Source organism: Perca flavescens, chromosome 3 (genome assembly GCF_004354835.1).
Source record: "Perca flavescens isolate YP-PL-M2 chromosome 3, PFLA_1.0, whole genome shotgun sequence".
Lineage (NCBI taxonomy): Eukaryota > Metazoa > Chordata > Actinopteri > Perciformes > Percidae > Perca > Perca flavescens.
This window is the reverse complement of record NC_041333.1, coordinates 24,440,533-24,456,239: the sequence shown is the minus strand read 5'-3', so window position 1 is coordinate 24,456,239 and position 15,707 is coordinate 24,440,533. Positions and strand designations below refer to the sequence as shown.

The window sequence follows — 15,707 nt, the reverse complement described above, 5'->3', positions numbered from 1 at the left end:
AAAGTTTCCATTGCTGAAGCTGCGGCGAGGAGCTGTGGTCTTAGGGTCTTAGGTGCCTCAAGGGGCGGTAACCCACGAACACCGTGGTGGACACCGGTGGTCAGGGAAGCCGTCCGACTGAAGAAGGAGTCTTTCCGGGATATGTTATCCCGGAGGACTCGGAGGCAGTTGCAGGGTACCGAAGGGCCCGAAGGGCTGCAGCCTCTGCCGTGAAAGAGGCAAAGCAGCGGGTGTGGGAGAAGTTTGGAGAAGACATGGAGAAGGACTTTCGGTCGGCACCAAAGTGCTTCTGGAAAACTGTTCGCCACCTCAGGAGGGGGAAGGGAAACATCCAAGCTGTGTACAGTAAGGATGGGACACTGTTGACCTCAACTGAGGAGGTAATAGGGCGGTGGAAGGAGCACTTTGAGGAACTCCTGAATCCGACTAATACGCCCTCTATGTTAGAGGCAGAGCTGGAGGATAATGGGGGATTGTCGCCGATTTCCCAGGCGGAAGTCACTGATGTAGTCAAACAACTACACAGTGGCAAAGCCCGGGATTGATGAGATCCGTCCAGAAATGCTCAAGGCTCTGGGTGTGGAGGGGCTGTCCTGGTTGACACGCCTTTTCAACATTGCGTGGAAGTTTGGGACGGTGCCAAAGGAGTGGCAGACTGGGGTGGTGGTTCCCCTTTTTAAAAAGGGGACCAGAGGGTGTGTGCCAATTATAGGGGTATCACACTTCTCAGCCTCCCTGGTAAAGTCTACTCCAAGGTGCTGGAAAGGAGGGTTCGGCCGATAGTCGAACCTCGGGTTGAGGAGGAACAATGCGGATTCCGTCCTGGTCGTGGAACAACGGACCAGCTCTTCACTCTCGCAAGGATCCTGGAGGGAGCCTGGGAGTATGCCCAACCGGTCTACATGTGTTTTGTGGATTTGGAGAAGGCGTATGACCGGGTCCCCGGGAGATACTGTGGGAGGTGCTGGGGGAGTATGGGGTGAGGGGGTCTCTTCTCAGGGCCATCCAATCTCTGTACAACCAAAGCGAGAGCTGTGTCCGGGTTCTCGGTAGTAAGTCGGACTCGTTTCAGGTGAGGGTTGGCCTCCGCCAGGGCTGCGCTTTGTCACCAATCCTGTTTGTAGTATTTATGGACAGGATATCGAGGCGTAGTCGGGGTGGGGAGGTTTGCAGTTTGGTGGGCTGGGGATCTCATCGCTGCTCTTTGCAGATGATGTGGTCCTGATGGCATCATCGGCCTGCGACCTTCAGCACTCACTGGATCGGTTCGCAAACCGAGTGTGAAGCGGTTGGGATGAGGATCAGCACCTCTAAATCTGAGGCCATGGTTCTCAGCAGGAAACCGATGGAATGCCTTCTCCAGGTAGGGAATGAGTCCTTACCCCAAGTGAAGGAGTTCAAGTACCTTGGGGTTGTGTTCGCGAGTGAGGGGACAATGGAGCGGGAGATTGGTCGGAGAATCGGGCGCAGCGGGTGCGGTATTGCATTCAATCTATCGCACCGTTGTGACGAAAAAGAGAGCTTAGCCAGAAGGCAAAGCTCTCGATCTACCGGTCAGTTTTCGTTCCTACCCTCACCTATGGTCATGAAGGCTGGGTCATGACCGAAAGAACGAGATCCAGGGTACAAGCGGCGAAATGGGTTTCCTCAGGAGGGTGGCTGGCGTCTCCCTTAGAGATAGGGTGAGAAGCTCAGTCATCCGTGAGGAGCTCGGAGAGAGCCGCTGCTCCTTTGCGTCGAAAGGAGCCAGTTGAGGTGGTTCGGGCATCTGGTAAGGATGCCCCTGGGCGCCCCCTAGGGAGGTGTTCCAGGCACGTCCAGCTGGGAGGAGGCCTCGGGAAGACCCAGGACTAGGTGGAGGGATTATATCTCCAACCTGGCCTGGGAACGCCTCAGATCCCCAGTCGGAGCTGGTTAATGTTGCTCGGGAAAGGGAAGTTTGGGGTCCCCTGCTGGAACTGCTCCCCCCGCGACCCGACACCGGATAAGCGGACGAAGATGGATGGATAATATAATATATATATATAATTTATTATTATTATTTTTTTAAACAGCCACATGCCGAGAATCAAAAACACACAGAACGTTTTTCATATTTTTCATGACCATGAGGCAGTACTAAATCTACAATGGAAAATGGAGGACGGGGCACCGTGGTCGAGCCGAGCAGAGCTGGTACTAGCAGTGGGTAAGCGCCATTAGATAGGTTAACCCTCATTGCATCTTTGGGTGTGTGGACATTTCTGTAACTTTTGTATTCACTATTGCTTCATCCCTCTGGTTGTGTGCTCGATTGACAGTTGGCCTGTCGACACAGTGCCATGGACTTTTTTTTTTTGTGGTGCTGAAATACAAACATAAATATTTCTATATCTGTATTTGTCCGTTTCTTGTCTTTTCACAGGCCAAAGCTTCCAGGCAACAACAGCAATGATGCAGGTGGAATGGACGACTCGGATTTAGAGAAAATGAAACAGGTGAATTTCTCATCAGCCCAGCAACATCACTTCTTAACCAAAAGAGCTGAACTTGAATGAGTGAGATTGCATGCACTTACAGCCGGCTTTCTCCAGTTAGCTGATTTCGTAAACCTCTAACTGCGCAGTCACTCTCCTCTAACACAGACAAGGCAGTGTCTTCTATCACAATACAGTTAAAATAAGAACGACATGCTTCTAAAATAAGGTTGGGGCTAGGGGAGAAATCCGATTACAGACCTACTGTATGTATACATGGATTTACAGTAACCAGGTTACTAAATGCGTTACTTGCATAACATGGTTTCTCTGAGTAATCTGGTTACTAGTGGTACGGGTGTTTAACTACTGTCTGGCAATTGTTATTCTGCAGGAGATTCTGGAAGAGGTGCGGAAAGAACTACAAAAAGTCAAGGAGGAAATTATTGGAGGTTAGATTATTTTTTACTTTACTCTGTCATTTTGCTTGAATATGCATTATTTCAGGTACTTAATGCTTGTTTCTCCTCTTTCCACAGCCTTTATTCAGGAGCTGCAAAAGAGAAGCACATAGTTCTGCTGAGTGTCAGGTGTAACGGAGGAATGTGATAGATGGAGGTGGTTGAGGACCATTGGGACCTCTCCTCCACTGCACCTTTCCATGTAGCCCAGGGATTTCTCCTTTTCTCCTACACATTTTCTCTTTTCTCGCTCTCCTACACAAACACGTGAGCATACTTGCTTATGTGAAAATCATGCATATTCACTTCATATAAATGGTAACCCAGGGAAGCTCCTCATGTCGCCATCCGGCACTTTTGATGATCACTCACTAATATTGCGGCTGTGATTCCATCTATCCCATCTCTCCCCTGTTCATTCATCCCGTCCCCTTGTGTCCTTGGTGTTCATTTTCAACTGAACCGATTCAGAGCGCATAGCTACAACCACAGTTGCTCTTCCAATTCATCATCATGTACACTCATCATAACCCTCTTTTCTGCAGAAATCCTGCTACTTATGTCTTCTCCCTTCTGCTTTCAGACGCACCATTTACTGATAGAGCAGTCTTCAGTATTCAGGGACAATGTATTCGTCACATTTTTACTGTAATAGCAAGATGCTGGGATGCTTTTTTTTCCTCTTTCTCAGTCGGCAAACAATTGTTCAACCTCAAACACTGCTACAGATAGTTTGGTTTAGACATCTGCTAGTAGGTTATTGTCTCTAATGGTAGTTGGAGGTGGAAAAAACAATGGATAACAATAATGGAGGATGGATCAGAGTCCCCAACTCCCTGACTACTGCACTGTCTCTCTGTCAAGTGGACTTTCAGCTCCCAGCAATGGCTAAGAACTTAAACAGCACAACACAAGCCATCACTGCTGCAAGATAGAGAAGTTAGAAGAAGAGGAGACAAGTAAAGGGAATCTGATGGACAACCTGAGTGCTGTGAAGAGGAGTGTGTTGTAGTTCTATGATGTGTGAGAAATGTATTCTCTTTGCATTGCACTTGTTCCAGAGGAAGTGTGTCTGTGTGCCACGCTGCCTTCACAGACTATTCCCTCTCACTCAAAATGAGATATTTGTTGGCCAGTGCAGTGGTCCTACACTGTGCTTCTGCTAGTTATTTTCTTCCATTCTAGCTATGTTTTCTAACTTTCAAACATAACAAAATGGCCATGATGAGGTCAATTAATTTGGCCATGACCAACTGCCTTGAGAATAAATATATAAAAATATATATATATATATATATATATATATATAAGGAAAATATATATTTGTTTTGAGGGAAAATGTTAGCAAAAATGAAATGGTGTTTCTATTTTAATTGAAATGACTGGTGAATGGGGATTTTTCTTTTTTTCAATGATTGTTTTCTTATGAAATGTTATTTTGGGTTTACTGTTTCTTTTTTCTAATAGAGTCTAGGCTTTTTACACTGAAATATTAAGAAAACAGCTTAGAGACACTGGATTAGAAATGCCTTTATAGTCGAATACAGCTGCTTCTTGAAATGCATTACTTTGTCTTGAGTCATCTTTTGCATCCTGTTGTAAGACTTCTTTAAATAACTAACTGAATTTAATGAACTATGGGCTTAATTGCACAAACACCCTTATACTGCAAGCCAAACTCAATATGCTATCATGGATTAAAAAATGTAGTGTACTAATTTTTTATGGAGTACATGGGCTATTTATAAATTGGTTTTATGGAGAGAAAAAGAGACTACATTTTGTGAAACTGTGTGTTGAGTAGAAACAGACATTGTATTTTGCTTGAATTAAAAAAAAATAATTCTCACAATGAATATATATATATATATATATATATATATATATATATATATATATATATATATATATATATATATATAATTTATTATTATTATTTTGAGATACTAAGTCATTATTTTGAGAAAGTTCCTCATAATGACTTACAGGATCTTTTTTTCATCAAATCAGCGGAAACGGCCTTCCGTAGCTATTTGTGAGTGTGTTTTATGGAGAAATTGACTACAATCTGTGAAACTGTTAAGAGTAGAAACACACAGATATTGTATTATTTTGCTTTATTTAAAAAAATAAAGATAAAATTGATGATACCCATCCTTAACACAGGGCCAGAGCCAGTGTCCTTCCAGAGCTCCCTGGATGCTTCCGGATTGAGAAGGCTCTGAGCCGTTTCCGCCGCCATTGCGGATTTTGGACAGAAGATCAGTCGTAGCCACTGCTATCCATCGATGCAGTGCAGGAAGCAAACACAGAAGAGGGACAATTTTGACATTTTTACTGGTACCAGATTTAGGGAACACGATTAACAACACCCTATATTATTTTTATCGTGTTTTTCTTCGTTTTCGCTGACTGGCTCCGACCTACACGCACAGTGAGGAGGTCGTAGCTAGCGCGGTGCTACTGCCTAGCTAGCCAGCTGTACGGCTAGGATTTCAGAACCCTGGAGGAGATCAAGGAAACCACCATGGCTCAAATCCTACCTATCCGCTTCCAGGAGCACCTACAGGTATATGAACACCAACATTGTCATTATCTGTGGATTTCCCATCTTAACAAGCTAACTTTAAGCGTCAATACCCGCAGCAAATGAATGACCTCCCCTCCCCCGTTTAGTCAGCAGCTAAGCTAACAACTAGCTTTTCAGGCTAGCAACTCTCATTCATTGCACTGATGCTGTTGCCTAGTCGACTCAACGCTAGCTGACGTTAGCTGTCAGCGACGACCAGGGGGAGAAACTAGTTAACATTTAACACTTCGCCTGACCTTCAGTGACCAGCTCTTTCTTATTGACCTATGTATGGTTACATTTAGATTAGCAAATAGCTATTACATGTTAGCTAATCGTTATAGTTAACGTTATTGTGTCGTGAGGGATGTTGGAGTCACGTCATCTTACGTTAATCGTAGCTAACGTTATGTGTTCACTGTTCAGTCCTCGACCTGACCAACATCAAAGTATATCGCTTGGATGGCTGCTTTGATGCAGCTATAATGTTATTATTACACGGGACCTTTGATGATGATGATGTCTCAAGTTTAGGGCTGGGTATCGTTAAAAAAAAAATGTCAGTACCGATACTGCAAATTCGATACCGGATCATGAACGATACTTTTTTTTTTTATACCAATTTTCTATGGCACATTTTTTCCAGCTCCTTTACGCCTATGTGACGTACGCTGTAGTCAAGCCTCTCAAAATACAACAACACATGAGCCCCATCTATGTGCATAATGTAGTGTTTTTCCTGCATGCTGTGTAATATTAGACAGCCAATTACAAGCATTATTAGATCTTGGTACAAACATGCTGCATACTTATTGGCTCACTGAGACATATTCAGTATGTATTGGATTTTGGTTTTGAATGACAAGGCATTTTTCAATACTCCATACTATGGAGGCAATTCCGTGGTGCCTAAAATGATCAAAGTTTGGTACCCAGCCCTACAAGTGATGTACTTAACCTAGCTAGTATCTGTAAAACTGTGGTTAGCGACAGACTGACACTGGATAGGCCTATGCCATACAGTACATACATACAAGGCTTATTTATGGTTGTCAGTAGGCTCTACGCCGAGTCTACGTAAGTGGCTTACGCCGTTGTGTGGATTTATGCTTGTGCGCTGGTACGTCTGCGTCGTTCTAGCGTATTTCTTTAAGAGAATAGCAGAACCTGTATGTGTGGGTGCGTAGTGAGTGTGTGTGGTAGAGCAAGTGAGTGTGACCAGGGTTAGGTTTGGAGCGAGTACCGTCTCCGGCGGCAGAGAAACGGTGTCTCCCCTGTGCTTTCTGACCACAATCGGAAAGCTGTAGCAGGAAAAGTTAATGGTGCGTTCTTTTTGTCTTGTAATCGCAACTAGTAGCTCGAGTGTGACGTCACATCCATGTCGAAAAACGAATAACCGCGGGTTGTTGCGTTCTTTTTGTCACACAATACTACGAGTCGGAGAAAAGATGGATTTTTGTAACATTTTTAGTAACATTTAAGATTCTATTCACCCAGTTATTGACATATTACACAAATATATTTCACAGTTTGATAAATGAAAATTACGTTTTGATTAACGTTAGGCTACTGCTCTGCTTTGTGCTCAAGACTCGGCTTAAAGCCATTGTTGTCATATAGCAACCGAGCGTCTCTAGCCAATTTCAGCTGCACAAGCTACAAAATAACTAATCAGGCGGTATTTAACTCATAATAAGACTGTAGCGACATGCCTATAGGTAGCAGTGTACAGTGCTATGTGTACGACTTCTTCATTTGGTTACAACAAAGACAAAAGTGCTTAAAATTGTAGAAAACCACAATCTTTACTACGTGTGATGCACGACGTAGCCATCTTGGAAAGTGAACTCTGGGTCCTCTGAGTTCAGACGACTTGACGAGTTGTATATACGACCTCGGTGGCGTTCTTTTTGCAACTTCCGGTTCATAACTCCGGAAAACAACTCGTAAATCGACTTCGGTGGGCAAAAAGAACGCACCATAACCCTCTCCTTGATTTCATGTTATTTACGGAGAAGGAGAACCCGGAAATGAGTAGAGGGAAATGCGGCGCTACCAAGCCACGGCCAAGCGGGCCAATCGCAGTCATTAGGCTCTGGCGTAGGGTACTTAATTTACACGTACCTACGTACGTACCTTTGGCGTAGATTCAATACAGAACCATAAATCCAACTTAAAGGAGAACTCCGGGCAAGTTTTACGTTAATCTTGATCCGTTGTAGCAGGAAAAGGTAAACAGCAGTGTGCAGATCGGAGCGTAGTGTGTGAAGAGTGAAGAATGGAGGTGTTCACAAGGGAAGAGGCTTGGGGTAACGTAACTATGGAGCTAGAGCTAGCCTTCAGTAACGCTATTACTGTACAAGAAACAGGCATCATTTGGTCCTTTTCCATGTAGTTACATAGTCACTGATAGGATCACTACAGTGCTCAATTACCTATTTTTGAGGGGGGAATAAATTTCAAAATTTCTCTCGGCATTAGCTGCAGCAGCTCCATGTTGCTAGCACTGATTTGGCTCGTTTTTTTTTGCTATTGACAGTACTCATATACATATAGCAATCAAGATTAACGTAAAAATTGCCAGGAGTTCTCCTTTAAGGTTGTGTGACAGCAGGCCATTTATACAGCTGAGGAGAGACTGTTATTCTGTATTCATCCAGCTGTCCGAGGTGAACCAGGTAGTCCACCCATTCTGTCAGTAATGACATCCTCAAACCAGACTAATAATAAATTCAATTTTAAGCATCTTTCACGTAACCCAAGGACACTTTTACAGAAAACAAGACTTGAGGTAGTCTTTTTGACATGTGCTTGACAGGGTTTAATACCATCAGAGCTACTTGTTCCTTTAGATTCTGTTGTGCCAGGAATTTGCAGCAGAAGTTGCCATTTAGCTTAAAATAAAAAAACAAGAAAGTAACCACTACAAATACAATTTATTAAAAAAAAAGAAGGTAAAATGATGACTTAAATGTGTAAGCTCATCATCCTAGTGGATAGATAATGATGCCTTAGGTGTTGATATGTTGTTCCCTCCTCACTTGGACTCCTACATATGTTATCTTTACATAAAGGACCATAATGTAAATAAGTATTGTACTTAATTTGTATCATCCTTGAGACATTTTTTAAAGTAAACTATGTTGGTCATGAGCTGCTACTAAAACAGGTCATGTGTTCATATCTCAGCTCCAGAACCTGGGAATCAACCCAGCCAACATTGGATTCAGCACTCTTACTATGGAGTCCGACAAGTTCATCTGTATAAGAGAGAAAGTGGGAGAGCAGGCCCAGGTTGTCATCATCGATATGGCCGACCCCAACAATCCCATCCGCAGGCCCATCTCTGCAGACAGTGCCATCATGAACCCTGCCAGCAAAGTTATTGCCCTTAAAGGTAAGCTCTAGCTGAAATGCATATCTAGCGCTGTTAGCACATAGCTTTATGTGCCACCAAGATAGGAGTGTGCCAGGTTTCTGGGAAGCACATAGACTAAAAAGTAAACAGTTTTTCCCGGTCACATACCTTGGTATGGTGCTTTTCTAATACATTGGTTCATTTGTGTAAAAAAAAAAAAAAAAAAGTGTTGTCAGTCAGTTATGTAGCTGTCACAGTCTGCTTTTCATTTTGATGTTCATATGTAGACCACCCCATTTCTGTTTGTCAAAAAAGTTTCAGTAGCTAAGGTATAGTGTAACAAATTTAAATGTACAAGGCGTTGATATTTTAGGAGAGGTAGCCGTAGTACTAGTGGTAGTAAAATGTCATGCTGTCATGAATGCTTTGTCTATTTTGCTTGTTTTTGCTCTTTTTTCATTTCCTACTGCTTTCTTATGTTTGCAGACGGTGAGTTGAATTTTACATATCATGAGTTGTCAAAGTGTAATCCTGTTTGCACTGTCTTGAAATGTTTGCACACTTGGTCATTTTAATGAATGCTTGGATTTACAATAACAACACAAACAAGCATAGCAAAAGTAAGAGGGCAGCTTAAAGGACTGTACCTTCTTTTCTTTTTTTTGTGTGTGTGTGTTTGTCCCATTTGCGCTACATATATTTTATATTACAGCTGACCATTTTTTGAAACATACAAATCCATTAAATATAGTTTAATGAATACACTGACTTGGAGGCGAAAACCTCCCAGAGGTTGACTCGCAAGTAGCAAACCTCAGGGCTAACATAGGCAGTGTGATAATCATGTAAATCTGGCTGCCTCTTCATTTAAAAAAACAAACCAAGTTAAATAACACAGTTTTTCTCTGTTACTTTTAAGTTGTTAGTCAACATTTGAAGGCACCCATGTAACATAATACACAGCTCTGCCAGAAAATGGTCTTTGAAGAAAAAAATCTTCTATTAATTGAATTTAAACAAACCCCGGCATTAATAGAGAATTGGTTGAATATTTAGAAATGTTACAAAATATTATGTGCCTTGGAAAATAGTTGGTATCAATGTATATGTATGTACACTACCGGTCAAAAGTTTGGGCTCACATAGAAATTTCCTTTCCACTCCATTACAGACAAAATACCAGCTGAGATCAGTTGCATTGGTTTTTTTTTAACCAGGGCAGCAGTTTTCAGATTACATTATGTGTTTACATAATAGCAAAAGGGTTCTCAACTGTTGTAGAAAGAAGTGTCTGATCTTTAATGCAATATCTACATTGCCCATTATCAGCAACCATTCATCCAATGTTCCAAAGGCACATTCTGTTTACTAATCTGATATAATTTTAAAAGGCTAACTGAGAAAACATTGGAGAACCCTTTTGCAATTATATAAACGCATAATGTAATCTGAAAACTGCTGCCCTGGTTAAAAAACAATGTATTAAGGTATTCTGTCTGTAATGGAGTGAAATGGAAATTTCTAAGTGCCCCCAAACTTTTTACCGGTAGCGTATGTAGTAAAAGGGCTAAAACGTGCAGAAAAAATGTATAAGGTAATTTAAACCATGGGGAAATCAAGCAAGCAGTGACATTTAGGCTAGGCTTGAATAAATTGTAAGTCATTTTGTATTGCTGTCTTGTGGACATGTTCCTATGAGGTTGGCGTTATTTAGTGTGCCTGATGTGCAAAGCACAACGGTAATACTAGTTCTCCTTAGAATTGTGTTCCACTAGCCTGTGATGTTAAAGTGTTTTGTTTTTTGTTTGTTTCTCTACTTCGTTCAAGTATATGCTAATCTAGCCTTGGCTTTGTTGTGATATAATTTATATTATATATGCCAAATTTTCCATTAAGTTAATATATGTAGAATTAAGAAAATTTCCCATTTTGATGTCACATGTAGCAAAGCACAGAATAATGACACAGGGAGATGCACATTGTTAATTATACATAATGTATCAATTACAGAGAAAGGCACATCAATAGTTTGCCTTCCTTGGTCTATCTATTCCAGCTTCCAGTATGAGAAAGAAAATGAGCAAGCATGCAAGAGAGTAAAACTGAGCTAACTTTATTTGGTTCTTATTTTATACATCACAATTCTGTGGTTTATCATTGTTATATATTCAACTAGAGGTGCAAGGTTTTGAGAATGATGATGGTCATGGATTAACCTGTGACACCAGTCTCAGAGATCAAATGAATGTGCAGGGACAATCTTGACCGGCCAGCCCCAGGATACTGCAGAGATCAAAGCCAAATGTGGTGCTTTAATGGTTACTTTCCTCCTTTTGGCCTGTGTTTGGAAAATACTGCTATCTGGACCTACTACCGTTTATATTATGTCAAAGGAGTCTTCTTAGGTGGCTTATAGAACTGCTTGGATGTTGAATGTTGCTGTTGGATAAATACTGTTTCAAGTGCAGTATATGTGCTCTAGACATACTGCTGATTTTCACTTCTTGTCACTGCATTTTATGGAGGCAGTCTTCAATGTACTATATCAAAATGTATTACTAAAGCATTTGTTCAGAAATGTCACTGTATGCATTGTCACTCATATGCTGTATTAACAGTTATTTGTGGGGTTTAGTGTGGTTGAGACTTGCCTGATTGAATCTAAAATGTGTCTTGGACCCAAAGAATTGGCTTGCGTTTCTTCCAGTAAGACTAGAAAAAAAATAGAATGCGTGTGAGTGCATCCGTCCAGCATCCTTCTCATCCTCACATCTGTTTGTGTGCTTTGTGGTCGTCTTTTGCTAATCTGCATTCAGACCCAACCCAAATTCCCACATCCCTCATTTTAGGATTACATTTCGAAGTGAATCCCTTAAGAGCTATAACAACATGCCTGTAGTTTTATTTCTCTAGTAGGTGAAGGGGGTGGAGGGCTGGACACGGGCCATAAAGCCTCGTTTTGACTTGCATTCAGCACCATGTTTTCCCGTAGACGTTGGTTCCTAATTGATCTGGTTGAAGATCAGTAGAGAATTAGACCATTGTACCAAAACAACATGGAAAGCCATTGTTGATCCAGTTGAGAAGCACATAAAGTGTAGTAATAGTTGTAATATCATAAAGCATGCATCCAGACCCAAAATAGCACTGTGTTATTGATGCAGGCGTCTTTTTACAAGTGGGATTATGAAATTGGATCCAGGATATAATCGGACACCAAATGCTGCACCTTTTATATCCTACGAGACTGGATTTTTTAATTTTGGAAAATAATTACAGTGACGATCATTTTGGCATCCATTGCGATGATACAAGGTCAACTGTAGCGATACCCCGTTCACATTGCAAATTAATTTACCTGCATCTGCACAGATTTAGCCAAAGTAGTGCTTTGCCTTATGCTGTTGCATAGCGTTGTGGAAAAAGTTGAGCCACATTCAACTTTTTTGTTGCCCTCCCTCGCTGTGTCAACACACTGGCCTCATTGAAATGAATGAAAGGACTGCATTTTTGTATGCATTGCTAATGTCAGTCTAAACACAGTCTAGACTGTTTTGAGGTTCTCAAATAATAAAATCTCTTATAGATGAGTTTTCACATTATCCCAAGAGGTTTCCATATTCAGCCTCAACTGAATACATTTCATTTCACAGTTTGTTGCATCAGACCTAACTGAATGCAGATCAAACAGTGGTTGCCCTATTGTTGGTTTTGCCTCTTGTTTTGTCACTGATATTGGCTTTTTGTATGGTCCTTTGGTGTTACTTAAACTAAACCCTGACTTCCAACATCTCTCTAGCAATTGGACGTTGGTATGCTCAAATCGTATGTTTACTCCCAAAGTTTGCTGTGGTTTGTGCGTGGTAGCTTTAGTCACTAACTGATTTTGCTTCTTCTTTTCCTTTTTTTTTTTTTTTTTTTTTTTTTTAACTATCATTATTAGAATGTTTTGGGTAGGGGGGGTCACAGCGTTCATATGCGTCACTGTACGTTAACCTTAGCTCTGAATATTTTCAGCGGCAAAAACCCTGCAGATCTTTAACATTGAGATGAAGAGCAAGATGAAGGCTCACACGATGACCGATGACGTGACCTTCTGGAAGTGGATCTCCCTCAACACCGTTGCCCTGGTCACAGACAATGCAGTCTACCATTGGAGCATGGAGGGTGATTCTCAGCCAATCAAAGTCTTTGACCGTCACTCCAGCCTGGCAGGCTGCCAGATCATCAACTACCGCACTGATGCCAAACAGAAGTGGTTGCTGCTTATTGGCATTTCAGCACAGGTAATCATTTTGACAAAATTATTGTTGACACATTCACTAAATACTATCATACCATGGACTGGGTGAATACTCAATTCTGATTGGCTGCAGGGTGTCCATTAAAATGAGATCTAGGACTACTAACGAGTTCTGGTGAAACTGACTGTTTACAGTTTATTGTGCTACATTAAATAAAAAATTTAATCTAAATATCTTATTTCCAACAGAGTGTGATTCTAGTACAAAACAAAATTTTCCTTTTTTGCAGACCCTTTATACAAAATAGCATCTATTTGTAAAGAGGACTTTCTAAAATCATAAAGCATTAAAGACCATTCAAAAATGTAGAGTAGTCCTCTCAGCCATCTGACTGTACTGAATCAAGCTTTTGTGACAGGCAATTCCAAACGTAACGGTAGTGTACTGTATATATATTTTCACCTACCGTAAAGTGTAGTACAAAAAAATGTTCAATGTCTGGGATGTGTATAATGTAAAGATATATTTGTATTAAATATTGCTGGTTAAGTTAGTGTTATAAAACAGCAGATTTCATCAGAGACTTCAATGGTCTTAGTGATGCTGTAAGCAGAGGTGTTAAATAATCAATAAAACCCCAAGAAATCGTAATGCAACGATAAATCACAGATGCTTTTGGCCTAACTTGTGGGCTCTCTCTCCTCTTTAGCAAAACCGTGTTGTTGGAGCCATGCAGCTGTACTCAGTGGACAGGAAAGTGTCTCAGCCCATTGAGGGGCATGCCGCCGGCTTTGCACAGTTCAAGATGGAGGGAAACACTGAAGAGTCCACCCTGTTCTGCTTTGCAGTGCGAGGACAGGCAGGAGGAAAGGTAAGATTTACTAGCACTGCAAAGTCTCAGGATACACTCATTTGAAAAGTGAAAATCAATAAGCATTCAGGAGCTTGCAGAATCAAATTTACTACATTTAAAAAAAAAAATCCACAGGCCCTTGTAACCTGATTTTATCTCAATGTCTTTTTGCTTCTAGCTGCATATCATTGAAGTAGGGACTCCACCGACTGGGAACCAGCCATTTCCAAAGAAAGCTGTGGACGTTTTCTTTCCTCCAGAAGCTCAGAATGACTTCCCTGTTGCCATGCAGGTACAAAAACTACTTAGGAGAAGACATTTAGAGCCTGTACTTGATGCATGTTTTTGTTCTGTAAACAAGATTTCCTCCTGATTGGAAACCGTACTCCCCACTGGTTCATCACTGCCTTTAAGATTGAGATAGGGGGTGTTTTAGGGTGTATATAAGGGATGTTGTCAAAAACAGGAATTGTCTAAACTTGGGGTGGATTTAGCTATTGATGTATTAACAGGGTTTCCGTGGGGCTCTTAAAAACAAAAAACTTAAATTTCAAAATAAAAATGTAAGGCCTTAAAGGGGTGATAGAATAAAAAAAACATTTTACCTTGTCATAGTTGAATAACGACCGTTTGGTGGGTAAATAGGACATACATAGAACCTCAAAATTAGAGGTTGACCGATTAATCGGCCGATTTTTTGCCATTTTTTACATAATCGGCATCGGCCAATATCAAGCCGATTAATAGGCAGGCGCATCTGCGGGCAGCCTGGTGTTGTTGTTGTTGTGGAACACGTGTTCAATGCACGCTGCACCTAGAGTCAATTATCAGCAGAGTGAGCAGACCTCACCCAGTGCCTAAGGAAGGAGCTGTTCCTCGGAGAAAACGGTAAGGATTAAATTCTTAAAGTCCTATATATTTAATGAAAAACGTATGACATGTTACTGCCAACTTCGAGAAAAAAACATGATTAGGCGACATGACGTTTGGCTACTTTGGATATTAATAGCTGTCATGTCATTCTGTCATGTCACAATAATTAAGCTAGAATTTTGCAATCACAGACAGTGGATATGAGACTTTTATTATTTGTTCTGTTTGTGTGTCTATATTTGAGAGGGTTGTCAACTCAATGCAGAGAAAGAAGTTGTAGTTAAAAGAGACCACCGCACCATAGGGCTAGTGAAGGACTGGCTTTGCTTTGCTAGCGTTGTTGCTAGGGTTGGTACAGAGTAGACCCGCTGCTAATATGGCCACGCGGAATTCTGTGAGTCATTTCGGAGCCACTGATATGCCTGCGTTGCTCTCTGATGCTCGAAAACGAATGTTAGAATAACAGAAACATCGCAGCATGTGACGCTAGTTAACATTACACTCGTCAGCAGCTAATGTTAGCCTACCGTTAGCTAGCAGATGGATTAAACACAATTAAAATGCTGACAGCTAAACGGTGTAAAGTGTGATTTATTTCAGTGTATATGATCCAACAGCAGCATGTTAAGCAGTGTGCAGCTGCGGTTGTCTACTTGTCTGAAGAACAACACAGACGGTGCGTCGCAGTGCATTCAAAGTTGTTGTAAAATACCCTTTTGCCATGGTGGTTGTTTTTGTCGTTCAACAGCAATTTACTAGTGGAATACATTATTGTTATAGTTATTACAATATTATTAAATCATTTAATTCTGACCATATGGCCTAAAGTTGTTTTCCCCCCTTTTGCGATAATTAGGTTTTGTCCATTTGGCTTTGTCTGTCAACAAACAAAA

At 41.3% G+C, this 15,707-nt stretch overlaps 2 protein-coding genes across 3 annotated transcripts in view; both read left to right on the top strand.

The window, feature by feature from the left end:
• vaspb (vasodilator stimulated phosphoprotein b) overlaps positions 1–4,543 on the top strand; it is a 37,655-nt gene extending 33,112 nt beyond the window's left edge. The window contains 3 exon segments of the mRNA XM_028573901.1: positions 2,405–2,477; positions 2,851–2,908; positions 2,996–4,543. Of these exon segments, the coding sequence (XP_028429702.1) occupies positions 2,405–2,477; positions 2,851–2,908; positions 2,996–3,030 (166 nt within the window). The 3' untranslated portion in view covers positions 3,031–4,543.
• A 552-nt stretch (positions 4,544–5,095) lies between these two features.
• The window catches only part of LOC114550176 (clathrin heavy chain 1), a 35,403-nt gene continuing 24,791 nt past the window's right edge, over positions 5,096–15,707 (top strand). For both annotated transcript variants that reach the window (XM_028570779.1, XM_028570788.1), the window contains exons 1-5: positions 5,096–5,486; positions 8,676–8,883; positions 12,862–13,130; positions 13,798–13,959; positions 14,120–14,233. In XM_028570779.1, the coding sequence (XP_028426580.1) occupies positions 5,445–5,486; positions 8,676–8,883; positions 12,862–13,130; positions 13,798–13,959; positions 14,120–14,233 (795 nt within the window). In that variant the 5' untranslated portion in view covers positions 5,096–5,444. The remainder of the gene's footprint in view (positions 5,487–8,675; positions 8,884–12,861; positions 13,131–13,797; positions 13,960–14,119; positions 14,234–15,707) is intronic.